We start from the raw sequence: 24,174 nt of genomic DNA on the forward strand, positions 1-24,174 counted from the left end.
CCCAATGTAGCCCATTCCCAATGTACTGTACATACTTGAATGACTTATTTATATACTCATGTTCCCAATGTAATCCCAATGTATACTCTATATTTGAATGACTCTATTTGAATATCTTAAATGGCCGATAACCAGTAAAAGTCTGGAATTCAAACTGTAGGGTCTACTTGAGTAAAGGTATGAAAGTGTTGACTTAAAGTACCAAAAGTAAAAGTACAAAATGTTTGAAAATAGCATATCTATAAGCTCAACGCGTAGTGTATTGTGAGCTTGTAGATGATAGATCTGCTATTTTCAAATAGCCATAGTAGGTCTATAAAATAGTATAAAATAGGGCTAAAGTGGTTTATGTATGTTTTTAGCCTACATCTGCAAACAGTGCAAAGTAACTAAAGTTTTCTAATAAATGTAGTGGAGTAAAAGTACAATAGGCCTATTTGGATCCGAGATGTGGTGGAGTAGAAGTAAAAGTATTGGAAATTGGAAATACTCAAAGTGCAAATACCAAAACAATTGTACATAAGTACCGTAAGTAAGTAATTGTACTTAGTTACTTTACACCACTGCTGATAACATGCTCAGCCACTGTGCTACCTGCTACCTCTGGGGGTCTGAGCCTCTCCAGGGGTCTACTCTGAACTAAACTTGAAGCACAAACAGCTGAGCTCAATGAAAACACTATTGTCAAAGGTTCATTGACCCCACCAGGTGTGGCTACAGCCTACAGGGATCATTTGCATACAGAGGCTACCTGCTCTGATCCTACCGAGGCGAGAACGAACGCTCTTCTTCCAGCGGCTGGATTTACATTGAAACTTTATGACCTAGAGCTGCGCTGTCAACTCAAAACAAAACAAGACGAATCGAAACTCGCTTTAAATAATCTAAGTTAGGCCTTTTGTTTACATATTTCGGTATAGAGACTGGGCGGCGTGTAATTTTTCTACAGTAGTTGTGGGACGGGTACTTCCTGAACGCCGAGCGCACGGATCACAGTCCATAAACCTACCTGTTGTCAAATGTACAACTTTTGATAAAGAGAGAGACGTCCACCGCGAAGGTCTGGTATCCTCTTGTTTTAACAATGTTAGGAATTCCGCTCCAGTAGTGCTTGAAGTGGGAAAACGCGTCTAGTTTTGTCTTACATTTGGTTTCGAAATAATATTGTCGACTTTAGTTTTTTCTATAGAAGATGATCATGCTGGTTATAATATTGTTCAGCTGTTTCTTGGTTACTTGTTCATGTTATAGATATGGTTTCCTAGGGATAGGTTTAAGCTGACAGATGCTAGGTTTGATGTTTACTTGGTATCCTAGTTACTAGCGCTTAATTGTGTTCTGTGCACTCTAGTCTAATTACATGACCATCATTTAGCCTAGCGTTTGTTGACAAGGGCTCATGTAGCCTACTCTGGTTGCACTTTGCACGTTGCTGGATATGGGCGTCTGCTAAATTCCATAATTTGACTTGTAGACCACCATTGTAACCTTTTTTAATTTCTCCTAAATTATTCTGGTGTGTATTCCTTCTTTTATCTATTTGTGCATTGAAGTCTTGCAAAAATAAATGTCATTGCGTTAATGCGTTACACCTGCAATCAAATAAATTGAATTGACTTGAAAGGAATTAAAAGGATACAGCATTGCGTTTTGATAAAATTGTGTCATGGAGATCGAGATGAGCCTATTCATATTTTTATTTGTAGGCCTACTTTGAATTATGTATTTATTCACTTGCTTGAAACTACAAAATGAGCACACATTATACATGCAGACAGTGCACTGGTCTATCAAGTTTGTTGTGAAGACAGTACTGGTTATCTAATCTGTTAAAGTATGCCTTCATATCTTGAGAAGTATGCATGGATAGCATTTTGCGTGAGAAACTTTTTGTGTGTATTTGAATACCTTTTCTCTCTTTTAGCCTCTGACTAGCTTGGAGCTTTGGCAGATGGTTAAACAGCACTATGGCAATGACCTGGGCCTAAGCCATGAAGAGATGGAAACCTTACTGGCATCAGCAGAATCAACCACGCAGACCAGGTGACTATTCTTGTAGCCTAGAACAGTGGTTCTCAGCCTGTGGGTCAGGGGGGGGGGGGGGGGGGGTCCCCAGTTGTTTATTTGTTTTTTTCAGTAAACCAACCAAAATAGTACAGTATAAGTGTATACATGGTATCTGAAAAAGTTGAGAACCACTGGCCTAGAAGACATGCGAGCACATGGATACCAACACACGTGACCATTGCCATATTGCCAACCACACATTGATGTCTTTCTGTAGTCCGACCATGAGGCCCAGTCTGGAGGACGGCCTGGGGCGGTTGGAGCGGACATCCTCTCACCGTCAACCTGGTTTGGAGCAGCAGGGACCTCTGGAGGCCTCCACACCTCAGGGAGAGGACATGCCATCTCCCATTGGCTCACAGAGCACTAACGCTAACAATATGGTATGATAAATAATGTAGAGAAATGTACCCATGTCAAACTGAGTGGCTTTTGAGTGTTCTGTGTCTCAGTCTGTGACATGACTCATTTTGGCATTTTGTGCACATGCATGTGTATGTTGGTCTCCCAGCAGGATGACGGTCAGCAAAGCCTCGCTCCCTCGCTTCACCGATTTGCAGCAGAGCGGGTGTCCAAGCGCTCCTCTCTGTCTCTAGACCTTAACGCCAACTTGGACGGTATCTCTGAACACAGTGCTTCCGAGAGCGCAGAGGAGGGTAAGAATTACACCATCACTTTGCAACATGATGTTTTGCGGTGCAGATTTAGGTGTATGATTTTATTTATTTTCTCCCACTCCCTCTTGTGTTCTGTGTTCCTAGTAGAGGACCGTGTGAGTCTCTCCCAGGTGCAGGGCAGACTCTACCTGAACAAAGTCTTTCACATCAGTGCAGAGAAGATGTTTGAGCTGCTCTTCACTGACTCTCACTTCATACGCAGGTTCATGAATGTCAGGAAGATCACCAGTAAGTCTTGCTGATCCTCTCTGTTGTCATTCCCAACTCGCTAAAGTCAACACCCAATTGCCAAACCTGTTGATTGCCAATTGCTATAGCTTTGGAAATCATATTACGTATAATGTTGGTTCATAATCTTTCTATGTACTTGTTAACAGATGCAAGCTTAAATCCATGGCAAAGAGAGGCCTCTGGAAACATGAAGAGGAGTATTAATTACACTATAACGATCAACAATCCTCTGATTGGGAAGTACTCCACAGCTACTGAAAACCAGGTGTGAATGAATATGGCAGCTCTAGTTAAATGGTCAATAAAGGTGTTTGAGTGTGTTAATACATTTGTGGCCCCATGTATGTTATTTAAACTCCATCTACTCTCAGACCTTGTACAAAGAGTCCAGGGAGGGTCAGTATTACCTTGTGGATGCTGAGGTGTACACCCATGATGTTCCCTACCACGACTACTTCTACACTCAAAATCGCTACTGCATCATACGCAACTCAAAGCGCAAGTGTCGACTCAGGTAATGCTTTGGATGTGTTTGTGATGTATTCAGTTGTGCCTTGGCGAAGTGTGTTGTACATTATTAAATGGATGGAATTAAAACTGAAGCTTATCTTGTGCTTCTGTTAGGGTCTATACAGATGTGAAGTACAAGAAACAGCCATGGGGTCTGATCAAGTCCTTTATCACAAAGAACTCTTGGAGTGGCCTAGAGGAGTATTTTAGGCACCTGGGTGAGTAACAAGCTTTGTTCAATGTTTTAGCAAGTATTTGTCTTCTTGCTTCAGTTGTACTTCTGCTGCATCTGCCAACAAGGAGATTGTTGAATTACTTGAATATAATATAATATATTATATAATAATATATAACATTAATTTGCATTGTCTATACCTGTATATGAGCAGAGCATGCACTTATGTTGCTATATCATTTGTTCTCAAACCTTTTTAAGGCTGTGAACGCCCATCACAAAATATTTTGTTTATTTTTATAAACCAAATTGCTATCCTATAGCTAAATCTAAGATGACATCTGGTCATCTTCCTGGTCTTAATAGGTTAAATATATGTAAGAAAACAGCCCTGGCTTGTGAATAGTGTGCCAGATCATCAGTTTAAATATAGGGGGGGTCTTTGGGACCTTGAAAAGAAATGGGTTTATTCTTTCCCCATTGGACTCTGTTTTTTTTTTTATCTGACTTACTCCAATGCCACCTGTCCTTGTGATGTTGTGAGGCCATGATACTGACTCTGTGCCCCCTGTGCATGGGATGCTATGGTAACAGAATCTGAACTACTGGAGGAGGAAGCGGAGATGAACCAAGGGGGCGGAGACTCTGGGAAGATGGGCGGGCTGCGCAGGAGGAGGCGGACATACAGCAGGACGATGCAGGAGCACATGAAGCCCACTAAGCAGTATGGGCCGGACTTGGAACAACACAGAGAGGCAGACATTGGTACAGTGATGATTTAATGCTTCTCTGTTACATGTACATCTGAATTCGGGTGCGACAGGTGATTCCATCCTCAAATGCCATAGTTAAGTACAGGGATGAGCAACCTTACCAGACTTGAGATCTACTTATCCATTTCCAAGGCAGTCAATATGATTGGATGTTTTTGTCTCTGTTTTGAAATTGCTCCAAAATGGCCCTCGAGATTGACCGGTCAATTTTTTTCATATACTCGATTTGCAAAAAGGATACATACAACTGACTGGAATGTAAAATCCAAGAGACTGATTGAAACTACAATTAAATGAACAAAGTTTTCATGACTTTCATTGTGAAATCCATCCATCCTTAACTGGTCTTTTTGTGTTACAGGCCCTATAGAAATCAAAGGCCCATGCAAGTGGAACATCACTACCATAGTGGCTGGGATGAGTGTCATGTAAGTCAACAGCCTGCTAATGTCAGTTGTGAACTTTTAATATATATGCGTTATACGTTAAGAAATATTGCACATAAGAATGTAATTATATTACAATAATCGTGACTAATAATTGAAGCCGAGGCCGAATTGGGCCGAATCGCATGGATGAGCCCTGACAGCACATGGTTGGTGCTACAGACTCCAAATTTCGCACGCAGATAGCTCAGACCTTTGCCTACGATCTTAGCTAGGCCTCGACCCGACCCGATATGCGGTTTTCCGGAACCAACGCGAAAGGTTCGGAATCTCCATATGCGGAGTCCTGACTACTAATTGAAGCCAATGGACACCGAATCCGAATGGCCCGAATCGCATGGATGAGCCCTGACAGCACATGGTTGGTGCTACAGACTCCAAATTTCGCACACAGATAGCTCAGACCTTTGCCTACGATCTTAGCTAGGCCTCGACCCGACCCGATACACAGTTTTTCGGATCCGGCACGAAAGGTTTGGAATCTCCGTATGCGGAGATGACTGACATCGGGCTGTTCCGGAGCAAGCGCTGACTCATTGTGACATCACTTCATAAAAGGCTCTGACATCACATACGCTAGATGAGTCAACAAAAAATCTCTGAGTGTGGCATAAACTATAGTCTTTCTTCCTCTCACTCCGAGGTGAGCAAAGTTCAGGGTGCTCTTCAGAGCGGTTGGGTTCAGGGGAATTAGCGGGAGAGCCCTGAAAACACATGGTTGGTGCTACAGACTCCAAATTTCGCTCTGACTCGACCCGACACCCAACAGATATCTCCGTATATGGGCATAAAAGGGACACAGGCAGAGACTTCTCGCGCAAGCGCTGACTCATTGTGACATCACATCATAAAGGGCTCTGACATCACGTGGCATACGTGTCAGATGAAAGTATATAAGCCGGTTTCTAAGCTAAGTCCAGCACTCTTGACAGACCTCTGCATATAGTCTATAAGCAGCTCTCAAAAAAATGAGTACTCCAGAAAAGCTACCAAAGCTAAACCCCGGTGAAGGAGAAATAATTCGTAACAACTTGGTACTTCTAAATTATCAGTGCAAGTTCATGGAAAGCCGGAAGGAATTGCAGGAGCAGGCCTTCAAGACATCGACTCAAGTCCTTCTTTATATACAAAAACTGGAGCAGGAAAAAAGAAAAATGAACCAAAGAATTACAAAACTCGATTGGGATGCGAAATGGAAAGCTAATAAGGCTGTTGCTGGGGATCAGATGGGACAGTCAACATCTGTTGGCCAGACAGGAGGAGCAGACGGAGGAGGAGACAGTGTTCCTGGGGAGCAGATGGAACAGTCAACATCTGGTGGGAAGACAGGAGGAGCAGACAGAGGAGGAGACAGTTTTTTTGATGAGATCGGTGATGAAGAATTAATTAACTGTGCTGCTTTTACTGAAGAAAACAAGGATCAGTCAAGATCTGAGTTGGATGAGGTGCAGACGGGGGAGACAAACATAAGACAAGCTAAATCAACAGCACAAGACCAACAAAAAACAAGTTCTCCAAAAAAACTCAAGCTGAACTCTCCCGCTACAAAAAAGAAAAGAGCAACAAAGCGTGGGACTGGGATGATGACTTGAATGATGCAGATTTATGCAGGCTGCATATTCTGCTTAAAGAAGAAACAAACAAAAAGCGACAGAGATATATGCCATATATGGGCATAAAAGGACACATACAAACAGATACATAGATCCCCATATATGGGCATGAAAGGGAAACAGACAGACAGATCCAGAGATCTCCATAATAAAGTCAAAACGGGTCCAATGACAACAGGTATAATGGGGTTTGCATTAAAGGGGGAACCGGCACTGTGTCTGCAACACAGTCGAAGGCACAGACAGATACAGAGATCTCCATTATGGGCATAAAGGGACACAGACAACCAGATACAGAGATATCCATATATGGGCATAAAACTATGACAACAGGTATAATGGGGTTTGCATCAAAGGGGGAACCGGCACTGTGTCTGAAACACAATTTCGCACGCAGATAGCTCAGACCTTTGCCTACGTTCTTAGCTAGGCTTCGACCCGACCCGATATGCGGTTTTCCGGAACTAACGCAAAAGGTTTGGAATCTCCGTATGCGGAGATGACTGACATCGGGCTGTTTCGGAGCAAGCGCTGACTCATTGTGACATCACTTCATAAAAGGCTCTGACATCACATACGCTAGATGAGTCAACACAAAATCTCTCTGAGTGTCCATATATGGAAACATCAACGTGCTGACCTCAGTATGACATCAGACCGTACACAGATGATGACGGGTTCATCTATAAAATAGATGAACCCACCATAAGAGGACACTCAATGCAGCTGCTGCAACAGCAGCAACAACAGATAACCCTGATCGGGACAGTCAGCCGGGAAACAGCCACACCCTGTCATTGGATGTGACCATGGCAACAGCAAACCCCAGTGACAGCTGGACACCCGCCACCAAAAAACGACGCATGGAACCACGCAGAAAAACCTCATTGAGCAAGAGGACACACAATGCCAAAATGCATCGTGCGCGTCGAGCAGCTGCAGATGCAGCAACAGATAACCCTGATCAAGACAGTCAGCCTGGAAACCTCAGTGACAGCTGGACACCCCCCACCAAAAAACTACGCATGGAACCATGCAGAAAAACCTCATTGAGCAAGAGGACACACAATGCCAAAATGCATCGTGCGCGTCGAGCAGCTGCAGCTGCAGCAGCAACAACAGATAACCCTGATCGGGAGAGTCAGCCGGGAGACAGCCACACCCTGTCATTGGATGTGACCATGGCAACAGCTAACCCCAGTGACAGCTGGACACCCGCCACCAACAAACGACGCTATACATCACAAAGAAGAACACAAAAGGTAAAAAACTTTAGAAGAGCGTGGACACTGCCACAACAACTCACAGAAATAGTTGTCTTTCAAATACCTGCAATGGATTGCATCTGCATTTCATGCAAGGCTGAAATGTTCCCCTGGGAAACATCCAAACCTTCTGGCGCAAATAAAACCTTCGGTGCCTGTTGCAATTATGGAAAAATACAACTTCAGCCATTCAAGGACCCCCCTCCTGCACTTAAAGATCTGTTTGACAGAACCTCACCACAGTCCAGGCAATTTATGGACAACATCAGACAGTATAATGGCTTAGTCTCTATGGCTTCAAAGCATGTGTCTGGTAGGATCATGGAGTTCAAAAAAGGAATTAAACCGTTTAAGATGAGTGGCCAAATGTACCACATCACTCCCTCAGCGATCTTTCCTGACAGCACTAACAAACCCAAATTCTCACAAATCTTTGTATTTGATCAAGACAATGAAATTAAGAACCGCCTTCATCAGGCTAAGGGAGATGGACTTATTAAGGAACACACTCTGACCCTCATTCAAAATGAGTTAAAGACAGTTAACCCTTTAGTAAGATTCTTTAAAACCGGAGCCGAGATGTTCAATGCAAATCCAACTCAGGACCTGAAAATGGTGTTCAAGTCCAAAAGCTCACAGGGAGCTAAGAAAAAACATCTTAACCCTGATGTCCCTGACGTTGTTATTTTTGCACCAGGAGACCAGACACAACCTCGAGACATTGTTCTGTACAGAACTCCAGCTGATGCACCTAATCACAGACAAACTACACATATCAATTCACTCCACCCTATGTATGACCCAGCTGCCTATCCCTTGATCTTGCCATATGGAGATGCTGGCTTCAGCATCGACAATCCCATCCTCAAGGTTAATGCAAATTCAGCCAGAGGCAAAGTCACTCTTCAGGAGTTCTTCAGATTCCATCTACAACAAAGAACTAATTCTTTCAACACCCTTCTGAAGTCAGGGAGACTTACTCAAGAATACTTCTGTGATCAATACTCCAAAATTGAAAGTTGCCGGATGAAATTCTACAGGAGTAGGGAACAACAAGACAAGTACAGGGCCCACCAGTATTCAGGTCTGGATTATGCCCTAACTGCACAGCAAGCACAGCCAGGACAGACTGAGGCCACCAGGATTGGTCAACAGATAATTCTTCCAGGCTCACACACTGGTAGCCCCAGATACCAATTCAAGCGCTTTCAAGATGCCCTTGCCATAGCAGCCAGATATAGAAGGTTTGACCTCTTCATTACCATGACGTCAAACGCAAGGAGTGAAGGTGTACTGAGTAACATCTTTCCAGGACAGCAGCCCACTGACAGACCAGACATTGTTAACAAAGTTTTCAAAAGGAGTTTGGATGAGCTCCTCCACGACACAAAGCTCGGCGTCTTTGGGAAGATGAAGGCTAGAATACACACTATTGAAGGACAGATGAGAGGACTGAAACATGCCCACATACTGCTACTCCTACATGAGATTTTGACTGTCGCTGACATTGATCAAATAATTAGAGCAGACATACCTGACAAACAAAAGGAGCCAGAGCTGTATGAGCTGGTGTGTCGATTCATGCTACATGGACCCTGTGGCCCGGCCTACCCTAACAGCCCCTGCATGGTCAATGGTATCTGTACTAAGAAATTCCCTAAAAACTTCTGTGCCAACACACGACTGCCTCATGATGGTCATGGCTACCCAGAGTACAGACGGCCCATTGTCGGTCACACCCATAAGAAGAATGACTTTCTGTTTGACAGCAGGTGGGTCGTTCCTTACAACGCTTGGGTCCTACTTAAATATAAATGCCACATCAATGTTGAATTTGTTGGCTCCTTCCGTACCATCAAGTACCTGTACAAATACGTCCATAAAGGAGTTGATGTTGGCACTCTCGATATTGAAGACAGGGATGAGATCTCCAGATTCATCAATGCCAGAACCATTGATGCTCATGATGCACACTGGAGAACAATGGAATACAAGATCCAGGACAGAGTCCCTGCTGTCACCAATCTCGCTATCCACACAGATGGCCAGCAGAGCATAATCTTCAGAGAAGGCTATGCACAGGAGGCCCTAGCGGCAGCCAAACCAACTACATTGCTTGCCTTCTTCCAACTAAACAGCAGGGACCCTGACGCAAGGCAATATCTTTACATGCAGATTCCAGAACATTACAAATGGGATGCAAAGGACCACATGTGGCAAAAAAGAGTCCGCCAACTCAAGGATGCAGAACTTCCAAGTACAATAGGCAGGATGTCCAATGTATCAGTGCTCCAAGGAGAAAGATTCTACTTGAAACTGCTCCTAGGACATATCAGAGGACCACAGACCTATGATGACCTTAAGGTATATAACGGCAACCACTATGACACTTTCAAAGACACTGCTCTAGCCATGGGCTTGCTTCAGGACGATGGAGAATGGATTACCGCCATGCGTGACGTCTCAAGCTACGCTTCCTCAAGGAAAGTAAGAGAAACCTTTGCCATCATCCTCCACTACTGTCAACCTTCAGAGCCCAAAGATCTGTTTGAAAGATTCTTTGAACAGCTTAGTGAAGACTTTGTCCATGAGGAGGCCACTGCACAGAGGTGCCCTACAGATGCAGTAGACACAACATTTATACACAATCAGGTACTACTTGCAATTGAAAACGAGCTCTCGCAAATGGGAGGTAGTCTATCCAAACACAATGATATGCCACAGCCAAGACCACTAACTGAGCAGGAAAAACTGACACAAATCTTCAGATCTGAAAAATTCAACATAACACAGCAAGAACAAATTGTAAAGTCACTTGCTCCTAAGCTCAATGGAGAACAAATGGCACTCTACGAAGCTGTCTATCAGGCAGTACATGCACCAAAAGAAGAAACCATCACACGGCAGTTCATTCTAAACTCCCCAGCAGGTTATGGCAAAACCTTTACCTTTAAGGCAATTGCAGCTAAGATTCGCGCAGAGAATGGCATTGTACTGTGTGTGGGCAGCACAGGCTTAGCGGCACAGAACCTGGAGGGTGGTAGGACAGCTCATTCAAGATTTAAGATCCCAATCCCCATTTTTGAAGACTCTGTCTGTGCCATCAACGCCGAGTCCTCCCTGGCTAGGCTCATCAAAGAGAGCAACTTGATAATCTGGGACGAGATATTCAGTGTTAACCGATTTAATGTTGAGTGTGTGGAAAGAACACTGAGGGACCTCATGCACTCACAACAACCTTGGGGTGGCAAAACTGTCCTTCTGGGTGGAGACCCTAGGCAGACACTCCCTGTTATTAAAAGAGCAAGCAGAGCCCAGATAGTTACAGCATGCATCCAGATGTCACCACTGTATCCTCTCATGAAGCACCACAAGCTTAACATCAACATGAGGACGGAAACAGCTGAAAGGGACTTCTCCAACTATCTTCTTGCTTTAGGGGACGGAAAACTCCCTCACGAGGACACAGAAGTTCAAATCCGAATTCCACCACAACACTTGGTTAAGGATCTGAATACTCTGATTTCTTACACCTTTCCTGACCTGCAAAATGGATGTATCAACAAAGACAACCTTCTCAAAGGCACTGTATACACTCCTCTGAACAATGACATCCGAGAAATCAACAACATATGCTTGGCTGACTTACCTACAGAAGAGAGAGTCTACCTTTCAGCCGACTCAATTCAGGAGGACGACCACAAGGATTACGTGACTGTGGAATTACTCAATTCACTGACACCCTCTGGAATCCCTGATCATAACCTCAAATTGAAAGTAGGCGCACCAGTCATGCTGCTTAGAAACCTGCAATCAGGTCCTGACCGCACTCTCAAGAATGGCACCAGAATGGTGGTAATGCAAATGATGGACAGAGTCATTGAGTGTGAGATTGCAGTAGGCACAAACAGGGGTGAAACAATCTTCCTACCAAGAATACCTCACTATGACAGAGGTGAGCTTCCCTTCACCTTCATTAGACGACAGTTCCCTATCCGCTTAGCATTCTCTGTTACAATCAATAAGGGTCAGGGCCAAGAGAATGAACGAGTTGGCATCTACTTGCCTAAACCTGTGTTCGCTCATGGCCAACTCTACACAGCCTTCTCTAGAGGAAAGAGAGCCAGCGCTGTAAAAGTTTTCATTGTGGATAATGACAAGGGCATTACTGACAACATTGTTTATAGCGAACTCCTTTAGGATAATGGGCATAAATGGACACAGACAGACACAGAGATCTCCATATACGGGCATAAAACGGACACACCCAGACACATACAGAGATGTCCATATATCACAGACACAGATAGCTCCATATATGGGCATAAATGCACACACAGATGGGCATAAATGGACACAGGCAAACAGATGGCCAAAACGGGTCCTATGACAACAGGTATAATGGGGTTTGATTTAAAGGGTGGAGCATTCATTCCCTATTTACATCGTTCCTGTGTAGGCCGGTCCCCGACTAGACCCTCGGCTTCGGGCGGCCGAGCTTCTAGTAATAATAATAGGCGGCATACTGACAATTTTATGAAGATAAAAGTTCTGATTAGTTAGTTTCATACTTTCTGGATTTAAATTTGTATTGTTTTTAGGTATTTTTAGTTTTTAAATTAGAGTGCACACAAAGGTCTTCACTTTTCTTGAGTTTATTTTCAATTGGTAGCCACTACCAGCTCTTTACCTGTGTATATGTGTGTACATGCAAGTGTGTGTATTTAAACCCAGTGCTTCCTCTAATTTTTCCACACAGCCTGCTGATTCTGACATTGCTTAATCTGGGCTTATTCTTCAAGCTCGGGGCAATGGAAGACGTGGCTCACCGCATGTACCTGAGCACCAAGCAACGACTGAGGGAGAAGCACGACGCTAGGTCAGATTATCTGCCTCTTGCATTGACATCAGAATCTGAATGTGGTCCGAGGCAAAGAAATGTGCTGTCATAACAATACTGCCCCACACATCTCAACGTTAATTGGTCCTCAGCCCTAATGCTCATTATAAGATGGCACAATGTCTGTCTGGATGGTTCAGAAACCTGCCTACCAATGACATCATTGATGTCCATCTTAAGCTAATAGAAAATGTAGCCTTTCTCTTCTGGAAAAAGTTACCATTCTGAAATAGAAATTACCTATCTGGCTACCAATGATCTGGAGTTTGTAACTGTCCACACACCACAGCCCACCATAGACAAAGAGCGGCAGTGCCATCTTGAGGCCAGACCAAGTAGTTAAATGTTGTAAGGAGTTGCATTGGTGTGGACTTGCCTTTATCAATGAACATTGGAGAAATTATACGAAGATACTGTAGGTTGAAAATTAGTGAAGTGGTCCTTTTAATCTCTGATTCCATCTTTTCTGCTGTAGAAGGGAAGAGCAGTGAGGTTGGTCTGGTATTTTAAACAGCATACTTTTAAAAAGCTCTTGGTCTTATGACTCAGATGTTGAAACCACCACTTTGCAAGAGACTGCTCAACCTCAGTATGTGACATAATCTCACATGACATTCCTTCAGATCAGTTCACTCTGCCCTGCACGTCCCTCTGTTAAATGCACTATATTCCTCTCTTACCTGTAAATAATAATTTCCTGCCGGTATAGAAATACCTCTTATTACATTGTGATTATGTGATTATTCCACATTGACTACTAAGAATTTGATTATTCCACATGGACTACAAAGATATTCTGTACACTGGAGACCTTTGACAAATGCCTGTTAAGGATAACATTTGAGACTGTATTTACAGTATATTCACTCATAGACTTGCTGTTCTGTATAGAGGGTATGCGACTATGCGCGTGACATCATTATCATACCCGGAAGTTATGTGGGAATGCCTACTTAGAGGCAAAAAAGCTACTTTCTGGCCTTGACAGCCCATACATCCAAACAGAAAAGTCCTATCTGATTGCATTAAATGACATTAAACAACGTTAAACTCACTTTGCCACTCACTTTGCCACTCGATTTGCCATTCACTTTATGCATGCGCATACCCTCTATTGTACATTATTTCTCCCGATACTCATTGTTGAAGGTCTGTTGACAGATCTTTTCGTTTTAATACCGGTATTCACTGTTGATGGCTATGGATATATACTCTTCTGTGTTGCATTGGTATTGCTGTTGCTACTATGACACCTGAATCCCCTTCAGGAGATCAATATCTTATGATCATCATTCCATCTCTCCGTCCATAGCCTAGCCTCAGAGTTTGCGCAGAGAGAGCCAGAGAGGACCAGAGAGGAGACGCAACTATTAAAAGCTGTCCTCAAGGATTCCATTAACCTTTTAGAACAGGTGAGTCTGACACATCACTGCAAGATTAATCAAAGGCATTTGTCATACTACTTTTCTTCATTTTATTTGGGATATTTTGTGATTTCTTGCTTCGGCTCAAAGCTGTGTAGCAAAATTCAGCGTTAATTTAACCCCTATTTCTACACTTTGATGGTTTAATTAACATTATGACCATCAGTCTTCAAAAGTTCTATTATCTAGCATATTCATACTGTACATCTTCACTCTCCTGGTGTTGCTATTCAATTAGAAAAAAGGAAGCTTATTTTTGCTGAGTAATTTCTCATCCTTTTCCAACAGCTCCGAAGTTCTTTGGTGTTGCTGCAGGAGAACTTTGCAACGGCCAACAACAGAACAGCAACACTGCAGTGACAGTACCCACCTGGTGACCACCAGTGAACACACATCAGCCCTGTAACAGCGATGGCTGCACCAATGAACTGCCTCTGAACTGACTCTTATACCCAGGGATGTTGCCATGGGGATGAGCCCCTGGCAGGCCTCTTGACAGACTGTTGCTAGTGGCTATGGGTCCCAGGGCATTTAGGCATGTGGTGGGGGGGAGGGAAAAGTTGTCATCAACATGTGGAACGGTGGGTTTAATTTTCTGTGGGGACTTTGTTGCCAGTTACTTTTGCTGGCTTAATCAATGTCATCTTAAAGGGATATTCCACTTTCAAAAAAACTTTTTGTCATTGTATGGTCTAATCAGGCTTGTATGAACACCCTGAACAGTTTTTAATTTTCTTCATTCAATATTTAGATATTTGATGTAAATGTTATCTGGCCCTCCAGGCTCAGGGCCTCTCCCCACACACACTCATTGTAAATTCAAACTCCATTTTAACCATGATAGATTCATTAAAAACACCCATTATTTTTTTCTGGTGACTCATACTACCCTCCTGATACGTGAGCAGGCCGTGTTTTTTCCATAACGTTTTTCATGTATTTTTTATATATTTGTATTGTATTTAATGTTTTCCATTTTCCCAAAGAATTATTAAAAATACATGAAAAACGTTATGGAAAAAACACGGCCTGCTCACGTATTAGGAGGGTAGTATGAGTCACCAGAAAAAATAATGGGTGTTTTTAATGAATCTATCATGGTTAAAATGGAGTTTGAATTTACAATGAGTGTGTGTGGGGAGAGGCCCTGAGCCTGGAGGGCCAGATAACATTTACATCAAATATCTAAATACTGAATGAAGAAAATTAAAAACTGTTCAGGGTGTTCATACAAGCCTGATTAGACCATACAATGACAAAAAGTGGAATATCCCTTTAAATGGTGGTCCTGCATCATTCCACCTTATCCCCTCAATTGCCTGTACTGCCTCAAATGTAGTGTACTGTAAACATGTACCTTTTAGGATACTTTTTTATTCTCGTGAAAGTGTGCCATACGCGTAACCATTGATTTTTCAACAACTACCCAGTGTGTACTATGGTAAACGATTACACACAGACATGAGTAACATTTAAATTTTTAAAATGGCTTTGATGTTTTAAGATCAGAAAAATATGTTTTTTTATTATTTTAATTACAATAACTTAAGGAATATTTTGCCATGGGTTTTTTTCTCACAGAATTTTGAACAAGAAATTGTTAGACACTGACTATGCACAGTTTTCACTCATGGTTGCACCTTATTATATTTATACTTTTTGTTACCATCACTGTTGGGGCATTCTTTCATTAAGTTTGTTTATTCTGTACATTCGTTTGTAATGCATAGTTAGTTGCTTTCAATAAACGGTGTTTTTGCAGGATAGTTTTGTGTGTGCTTTTAGTTTCTTTAAGTTAAGATTTAATTGAATAAGATCATAAGGGGGATCATTGGTCTATGGTCTATGCAGACCAACACAGAGAAATGTATTGGTCTATCTATCAAGTCAACACTTGTTATATGTCTAGAGGCTTCGATCCAGAGTCCAGACAATCATTCAGCTTTGAGCTGTGATGGGTGTAAATCAAATTGCATGTGTTCCGCCGTGGCGTGCACACGTAAGCAGTCACTGACTTCAATTAAATGCTACTTCATGTCTTTATCAATGAATTGAAATATAATCGCAATAGGAATCCATAGGTATGCGTCATCATGGCCTTTGTCAAAAAGTAGTGTGTTAACAGTAATTACAGAAATGTAGGCCTATGACCCCCTCTCATTCATCAAGGCGGTGGTAGTAAAGGGTTACATTTGATGTCACAGTCAGTTACTGCCCAGTGCCCCGAATGCTAACCTGCCGATTCTGGTGAATGCTAACCGTAACCCCAAACCCTAATTAACCCTGCAAGGCCCAGCGTTGCTTTTTGGCAACGTTTTTTAAATCATTTAAAAAAAAAATGTTATTAGTTTTCCTGTTCTTTTTTCACATTAACATCACCATTAAATCCTATTGTTTAGTATTACAATGCCATTGGCCATGATATTTGCATATAAATACCCCCCACAGAGACTGACATTCACACTTCCCAGAGAAGTTGAAATTCCAGCGTCTGGACGAACAACATCTCACTTTTTAACTGAAGCTATTCCTCACTAAAACATAAGTAAAATGCCTGTAATATTTTTTTCGTGATCATTAGAATGTCTAGAACACGTGCATGTGTTAATATTGTGAAAAATATCCCCAAAATGCAAATTAGAGCATGATTTATGATTTATGGCTATAAAACCTTACAAAGACATTATTATTTTTTTAACATTACATTTTCCTGTGATTAGGACTCCTACAACACCATCTGATTTTTTTTTAAATGTTTTGGCCAGTAGAAATTAATTCGGGCCTTGCAGGGTTAACCCTATAACCTTACTATCTGGCGCCAACTGCTGGCGGAACTGAAAGCAATCCCCCGTTAACTTGAATGGGGGGAGTTCTGACGGAGAAAGTAAACAGAGCAGGAGCAGGAGGATTTGACGAGAGTACAGCGTTCTTTAACATCCTTGGACAATAGGGTCTAAATACAGACCACATAAACCCAGGAGGCGAATTCCCCTCACTATGGATAGATAGATCATGGATGGACTCTAGCAATAAAAATCCTTGATGACAAAAAGCTCTCTCGGCCCGTTACTGGTAGCCTAGCTGGAGCTAGACTTCATCCCCACACATGTTAAAACCTATGGTAACACCCAGGCTAGGTTACTGGCACCACAGAGTTGACTGGCATTTGACTGCCTCAACAGAAGCCGACTTCCGTGACACAGAACAAAACAATGTAACGTCTTGAAAATCCTGGGATGGTGGAGCGATTCTCGTGTAGTTGTGAATTCTGAATTTCTGAAACATGAAACAGTCTGTTCTGCAGGTATGTTATGTTATTATTCCACTTGAATAACCTTTTAGACGAGTCGGACTCTTATGCTGTAGCAGGCCTACTCTAAAATGACATGAGGAAGTTGGAAGTTCTCGGACTCACTGGCACTGCTGAGCTACGATGGCTGGTATTTGCATTTGACGTGTATAGACATGAATTATTTGACCGAGTTGTTTTTTGAGCGGTGCCTCAGCTCTACAATGCTTGACTGTGTGTGTAGCAGTGTAGGTATGTATCATGTATGTAGTATCATGTCTGTCTGTATAATATGGAGTGAATGTGTGTACTGTGTGTAGCCCTGTAGGTATGTCTGTATGCAGTATGCAACAGCTGCAATACCCCTGGGTGACCAAGTGGCGCTGTTGAACAGCCTTGACAATGTTGACAACACAAACTGCTCAAAGGCACCACTCACTTCACACTGGACTTCTGGATCTAATATTTTATTGACAATTTAAAAGTACAGCAGTAGCTATCTTTGAATCAAGACTACCATAGTGGATCGAGTCTGACTTCATATCTATTTTATGCAAATGTAATATATACTTGGCCTTTGGTGTTGTCCATTTTTTGAGGGCTCAAAGGCCAAATGCGAGGGCAGGAAGGCCATTGAATAAAACAAGATTGTAGTCCATTGAAATAATTTGTTGAATTTAAGGGTTACCTAATCTGCAGTGAAATAGATAAATGATGGTATTTACAATCTGATCCATGCTCAGCCTGCACCAATCAAAGTCACTGGATCGGTTTTAAGATGGGGACTCAGGGGAGTTAAGATTTCAGAATCTCAACAAAAGACACTGGTGTCTACATGACAAGAAAGAGACACTGGTGTCTACTGTCTACATATTGACAAGACAGAAACGTGAGAAAGTGGTTCAGTCGGCTAGGGCATTAAGGCCACTGTGGCCTCAGGTCATGCCATTGGTTTGAGGGGCACAAGGCCAAACTGAGGGGCAACAGCCGCCATGGCCGCCATGGCCTCCATGCAATTCCTGCCCTGGTGTAGACACTAGACATATACTGTATATACCCACACTAGCCAAAATTCTGCTTTTGAACAATATCAACTTATTGAGATGGATTGGTTAAATAACAATACATCACTTAGATCTAATGAGATTGAGACTCGAGAGACCCAATTGTGTTCCCTGCTTCAGTTTTATGGAGCAAGTTATCAATGGAGAAATATTAATATTGCCAAAAATATGAATCTCATTTAGCTTCCAGGGAGAGCTGTCCAGCCTTAATAAGTGGGACAGGACAACATCCCTTCATGGGGGATGTTTAACCTTCCTAAGACATCTTGGAGAGTCAAATTAGTCAGACGTGTTGTGGTGGTTTGGATGTGTTTGGAAATACAACAATCATGTAAACACAATCCATGGAAATGTTCGTTAGCTCAGCTGCAATATGCAATGGTCAGTCTGGCTAAAAGTGACTTTGTCTCCATCTCTACTCTCTACTAGTGATAAACCCTGTGCGCTCACATGCAGGGAGGCCTGCTGACTGATTAGCTGCTGGGCTGTCCGTCATGAAGAAGCGAGCTAAAAACCTGGTGGCGGAGGAAGATGGTCACTTGTGCTGTTGTGAGTATGTGAACAGCCGTGGGGAGCGGAGCCACATAGCAGCCTGCTTCTGTGACTGTGAGGACCTGGATGAGGCCTGCGACAGGTGAGAGGCATTTGACCTTACATTGTGCCTCACTGTTGAAGCACTATCTGATAATCAACTCGGCGTGCTGTAATTGATAGCACCTCTTTTCCAAGGATACTGTTCAGGCATTGACACTAAGGCTTGCCCACCTGCCCCCGGCAGGTAAATAAAACGTCAGGGCAGGTGAAGTTGGCTTTCAGGTTGCCCGACAGGGCAAGTGCTCATTTGAGAGGGGACACAAATGTCTATAAACATGAGATATCTGTCTAAACACCTGAACGTGGCCAGTGCGCTGTGTCTTCTGGTCTGTGGAATGTAAAATAAGAGCACTATTTACCTATAATGTGCTGTTTTTACTGTTGCTACATTTAAAAATAAAAAATAACAAGTGTGAACCCATAGACATATTCAATCATAGCTAAAGTATTTGGTATTTGGATTTGGAGGTATTGAGGTATGACATTTTATCGCACAGGCCCAGAAAGTAAAGAAATAAGTGTTAAATTGAGCGGTAATTAAAATCGTACCTATAATTTTATAAAGGACGATTTACTTTTCGGGCAAGTGGGCATTACCTTCGGGCAAGTAGAACATGACCTGTACTTGCCCGATGGGCAAGTGCCTCTGAGACCTTAGTCAACCCCTGCTGTTCCACAACAGCCTCCAGCTCTTGTGCAGCTTTGTTTTCATACGAGGGAAAAAGAAAGCTTCCTTTTCTTGTCACTGATGTGTAATGAAAGGATTTTACTTTAGGATTACTTCTGGACAATGTTGGTTAATATTATGTGTAGCCTATTTTTCTGTGTAATGAGAGAAACTGTTGGAGAAAATACTGTGAAATTATTAATAATAATAGATGCCTATTTCCTCCCGCGAGGGAAATTCAGTATTTTCAGCCCAACCCAGCTGAATTCGCTGCCCACAAGGAGCGTGTGAGCAATTAGGGGTTAAGCGTCTTGCTCAGGGACACATATCGACATTGCTACTCTGGCCTGGAATCGATCCTGGGACAACCAGGGGCTCTGGTTCCCTAGGCGGGCTCCCTAACCATTCAGTTATTGGGTCTGGAGTCCTAATCCATCACATGTGTCCCAATAATACACACTTTCTTTCCTCTTTTCAGATGGCTAAAGAGGGAGTCACAGAAACCAGACTCCATGTCGCGTCTGTTCGCCACAGTGTCAGACCGCGTTCGCATACCCTGGCTGTGGGGCGGAGCCCAAAAAGTGGACCTGTCTATGATCCCGCCTCTTTTTCTACTTCCTGTCCTGCTGCACGTGGCCGCACTTCACGTCCTCCTTGGCGCGGTGGTCCTGACAGCCCTGCCGGCCCTAGTGGTGTGGTACTACTACATCACCCACCGCAAGAAGGGTCGGACGCGCTTCTTCCTCAGCCTGACCCTCTTCTCGCTGGGCTACATGTACTATGTGTTCGCCGTGGAGGTGTTTCCGCGCGGGGCTGTGGGGCTGGTGCAGTTGGCAGTGGTGACTGTTGGGACAATCCTCACCCTCTTGGCCCTCGCCCACACCAGGAGGGAGCCGGGCGTTGTGCGGCCGAACCAGGCGAACATCCACAGCACGGTGACCTACCATGGCCCTTTGGCTGAGAGAGATCCCGCCTTCAACGGCACGAGGCAGGAAGTGGTGAACACGGTGAACAACCGCGTGGGTTCGTCCTCATCGGAGCAAGCGGGGGCGGAGCAGAGGGAGGGCGGCCTGAGGAACTGGTGCCCGACATGCAGAGTGGTGTGCCCTCCCAGAGCGGGGCACTGTCGGATCTGTGGTGTCTGTGTGCTGCGTCTCGACCACCATTGTGTTTGGTGGGTTTAATATACTGTATGTATGTATGTATGTAACTATGTATGTGTGTGTGTATATATATATATATATATATATATATATATATATATTATGTTTTTCTTTTGTCTTTTATTGGGGTGGTCTCTCCATCATCATTATTGTTTAACTCCCCTCCCCCATGCATCATTGTAGGCTACATCACTTCTGCGTTTTTCCTAGTCTAGATTCAAGGAAAATCCTTAAATGAAAACAAAGGTGGCAAGAATCATTATAGATATACTGAACTGTCCCTTTAAGTGATTCGTTCTTTTCACCTGTTACTGATCAGCAAAGATTTAGTCAATAGTTGTTTGTCGCTGTTATGTATTTAGAATCTTTGAATAATTGATGATTCATACACATTTACATATTTATATAGACTCACCATTACAATTGAACATCTGCTAACTTCCTATGCCAAAGTACGCTTGTGAGTTCATGTGTACAGTATATTATGTGGTATATCCCTGGGTCATAGCACTGTTTTATATATATATGTGTGTGTGTGTGATGATTATATGTCTTCTCCACCATCGCCATTGCAGGATAAACAGCTGTGTGGGGCAGGCCAATCACCGCAGCTTTCTGCTGCTGCTCCTCCTCTTCCCATTAACCTCAGTGTATGGGATCAGCCTGGTGCTGCAAAGTGTGTGTCCCCAACAGAACCTCCTCACTGCCCTCTTCTACTGCCCTGGAGTGTACAACCAGTTCAGGTAATGTGATAAACAATCACTCAGCACACGTACAAACAAAGTACGCAAAAATGGGCATCTACTCAAGGAGCCGCATTCTTTGTAATTAGTGCACAGCAAAAGGAGAACATTAACAAAATAAATGACTGTTAGTTCAGACTTTGCAACCTTCTGTTTTATTGGAACTTTAGTTTCCTTACCATATTTTTCTTTATTGACCCAGATAGAGAAAGCTGCCTGTTATTGTGGTTCTTAATTCTCGTGTCTGAAAATACAAGCTGAACAGACCGCTCTGTTAAGACGAGTATAATGACAATATGTGGTTATATAATACTGTGGTTTCAAATTATGAATACATTTAGATTTTTCATAATTCAATCTGTGTTCAGCTTGAATGTGTTCCACCTGAAGAGGGATTGGATTAGCAGTATAATGCTGTTGTTCATCTCAATCCCTCAGAACGTAAAGAGGATAAAGTAAATGGACTAAACGGAAGCCTCCCTATTGGTTTAAACGGTCCTATTTCTTAGGGATTAGGGGTTTAAATAGTTTTTGCTTGTTTTAGTTTTTTTTTTGTTCTTTAAAATAAATTCCAGGTTGCGATGTGCGTTGTGAGCTTGTGTGTCGTCTGTTTTCAATATTTCTGAATCTTTTTGAAAGTGGTTAAGTGTGTCTGTAGGTTTTATAGATATTGAACCAATGGAAAGTATTAACAAGAGCTTGTAATTAAATAATAACTACATTGGATCCATCGGAACACAGCTTCTTTTCCTCATATGTCCCTTTGGACGTACAACATTTCCATCCGACGCTGACAAAATGTTTTATTGAAGTGTTCATATATTACATGTAATTCACTAGTATTGTGTATTTGCTGTAACATCAGAATGCATCATTTGTGTGTGTGTGTGTGTGTGTGTGTGTGTGTGTGTGTGTGTGTGTGTGTGTGTGTGTGTGTGTGTGTGTGTGTGTGTGTGTGTGTGTGTGTGTGTGTGTGTGTGTGTGTGTGTGTGTGTGTGTGTGTGTGTGTGTGTGTGTGTGTGTGTGTGTAAAACCTTGGGTCTTTTATGTTCCAGCACTGCACTGTGCTTCACCTGTGCATGGTACAGCAGTTTGGTGACGGCTGGGCTGCTCCACCTGTTGGTGCTACAGGCCATTAACGTCAGCTTCAACGTGACAGAGCGTGAGTCTCGCCTCGCCCTGCGAGAGAAAACTGCCCGTAGGTCCTACTGGGGACTCGTTGTGGACACGGGTGTCCACTCTCGAGGTTTCTGGGACAACTGGGTGGAGTTCATGACTATGGGTGACAATCTGCACGTATCCTCCCCAAATGACAGCCCTTCATGTGATCTGACTAAAGTATGATTTGCATGGGATATATATTCGTTATGGCCACTGGATGGCAGCAGAGTTCCTTTTACTTCAGACTTGTCTGTCGATGACCTGCCAGGGAGCAAGACTGAGATTTACCCAGAATTTCAACAGCAGACCTTTGTTAGATGCTCCGGCACCATCTGATACTAGCAGTATCCACTGCTGTTAATGTCAATGAATGACAACCCCTTTGTCCTCTGTATATTTGTATCGCCTTAACATTGACCTCTCCCTACCCCCCCCTGCTGCTGCCATGCTCTACTTTCATCGGTCTCTGTCTGTCAACATCAGTAGGTCCCCTCACACTGGCTATTTTTCCGTTCTTTCTTTTCTACTTCATTCTAGGCTTGCTGACTGACACAGCAACTCTATGAGCCTTTTTCGAATGCATAATAAAAACCAAGAACTAGCCCAAAGTAACAGTTCACTGGTGCTAGATCCATGCCTAGTTACTGTTCGTTTCCACTGACGTCAGAGGAAGTGACCAGGAAACAAAGTTTACTTTGGCCATCAAAAAAATCAACAAGATCTCTGCAGAACTGAACGTTGGTGAATGGATCAACGGAATCCTGTTTTTTAAATTTATTTGGTACCAAAAAATGCCAAAAGTACCGTTGCAATCCAAAAGGACTGCTTACATGTTACTTACATCACTGTTCAAAACATTTTGAAAAAGATCAGGTGTTGCACAAGATTATTTTGCACCTTTGGTTTTAATAGATAGTAAAATGGGTCATGGATATTTCAACACGATTCATACCGTATTTCATACAAGTATTTTTGCACAACACTGATATTGAAGCATAAGATGAAGCTCCCTCTAACTATATCAAGCTGTCTTCTGTGTTCTTGATAAAAAATTAAAGACTAAAATAAATAAGTCAATCCAACTGCTTTCATTACTTGAAGATGTCAAGAAAAATAAAGATGAGCAGTTGAGCAACAGCAGAGTGCGGTATTCTTTTTTCATGAAATATCTTTTCATGATTGCCTCAGTATTCATTATCCAACGCACCTGCACCCATCCAGTGGATGTGCGAATATTTCCCTTACATAGATTAGCCAGTGAGTGGCATACACGTACACGTTTTATTTCCCAACAAATGTGTTGAGATGATTAGAGAACACATCAAGTGTGTGAGAAAGACAGAATGACATACAGTATTTGAAGCACTGTTGTGCCCCCCACACACTTTTGCATACTTTGAGTAAAAGTGTAA

General features: G+C 42.8%; 2 protein-coding genes across 6 annotated transcripts; both read left to right on the plus strand.

The window, feature by feature from the left end:
- Nucleotides 1–663: 663 nt before the first annotated feature.
- On the plus strand, nt 664–14,814 carry gramd1c (GRAM domain containing 1c). 4 transcript variants are annotated; one of them, XM_080751615.1, is made up of 13 exons: nt 664–1,060; nt 1,925–2,043; nt 2,285–2,450; nt 2,579–2,723; nt 2,829–2,972; nt 3,122–3,240; nt 3,347–3,489; nt 3,600–3,703; nt 4,255–4,425; nt 4,795–4,861; nt 12,517–12,636; nt 13,970–14,069; nt 14,370–14,814. In XM_080751615.1, the coding sequence occupies exons 2-13, from the start codon at nt 1,952–1,954 to the stop codon at nt 14,439–14,441; spliced, it is 1,443 nt and encodes a 480-aa protein (XP_080607741.1). In that variant the 5' UTR covers nt 664–1,060; nt 1,925–1,951; the 3' UTR covers nt 14,442–14,814. The 4 variants fall into 4 exon arrangements, with proteins under 4 accessions (XP_080607741.1, XP_080607740.1, XP_080607743.1 ...); XM_080751614.1 differs by having other exon boundaries at nt 664–2,043; XM_080751617.1 differs by having other exon boundaries at nt 664–2,043; nt 2,832–2,972.
- Nucleotides 14,815–16,994: 2,180 nt separating this feature from the next.
- Nucleotides 16,995–23,955, plus strand: zdhhc23b (zDHHC palmitoyltransferase 23b). 2 transcript variants are annotated; one of them, XM_080751866.1, is made up of 5 exons: nt 16,995–17,385; nt 18,864–19,068; nt 20,174–20,869; nt 21,434–21,601; nt 22,657–23,955. In XM_080751866.1, exons 2-5 carry the CDS (start codon nt 18,929–18,931, stop codon nt 22,943–22,945), a joined length of 1,293 nt encoding a protein of 430 aa, XP_080607992.1. In that variant the 5' UTR covers nt 16,995–17,385; nt 18,864–18,928; the 3' UTR covers nt 22,946–23,955. The 2 variants fall into 2 exon arrangements, with proteins under 2 accessions (XP_080607992.1, XP_080607993.1); XM_080751867.1 differs by having other exon boundaries at nt 18,891–19,068.
- The last annotated feature ends 219 nt before the right edge of the window (nt 23,956–24,174 follow it).

This window comes from Nannobrachium achirus, assembly GCF_963921795.1.
Source record: "Nannobrachium achirus genome assembly, chromosome: 21".
NCBI classification, from domain to species: domain Eukaryota; kingdom Metazoa; phylum Chordata; class Actinopteri; order Myctophiformes; family Myctophidae; genus Nannobrachium; species Nannobrachium achirus.

Coding starts and splice junctions, on each gene's coding strand:
- gramd1c (XM_080751614.1), top strand. CDS start 1,952: ATGGTTAAACAGCACTATGGCAATGACCTGGGCCTAAGCCATGAAGAG. Junction 3,241..3,346: donor CCACAGCTACTGAAAACCAG/GTGTGAATGAAT, acceptor ATCTACTCTCAG/ACCTTGTACAAAGAGTCCAG. Junction 3,490..3,599: donor AAGCGCAAGTGTCGACTCAG/GTAATGCTTTGG, acceptor TGCTTCTGTTAG/GGTCTATACAGATGTGAAGT.
- zdhhc23b (XM_080751866.1), top strand. CDS start 18,929: ATGAAGAAGCGAGCTAAAAACCTGGTGGCGGAGGAAGATGGTCACTTG. Junction 19,069..20,173: donor CTGGATGAGGCCTGCGACAG/GTGAGAGGCATT, acceptor TCCTCTTTTCAG/ATGGCTAAAGAGGGAGTCAC. Junction 20,870..21,433: donor CTCGACCACCATTGTGTTTG/GTGGGTTTAATA, acceptor TCGCCATTGCAG/GATAAACAGCTGTGTGGGGC.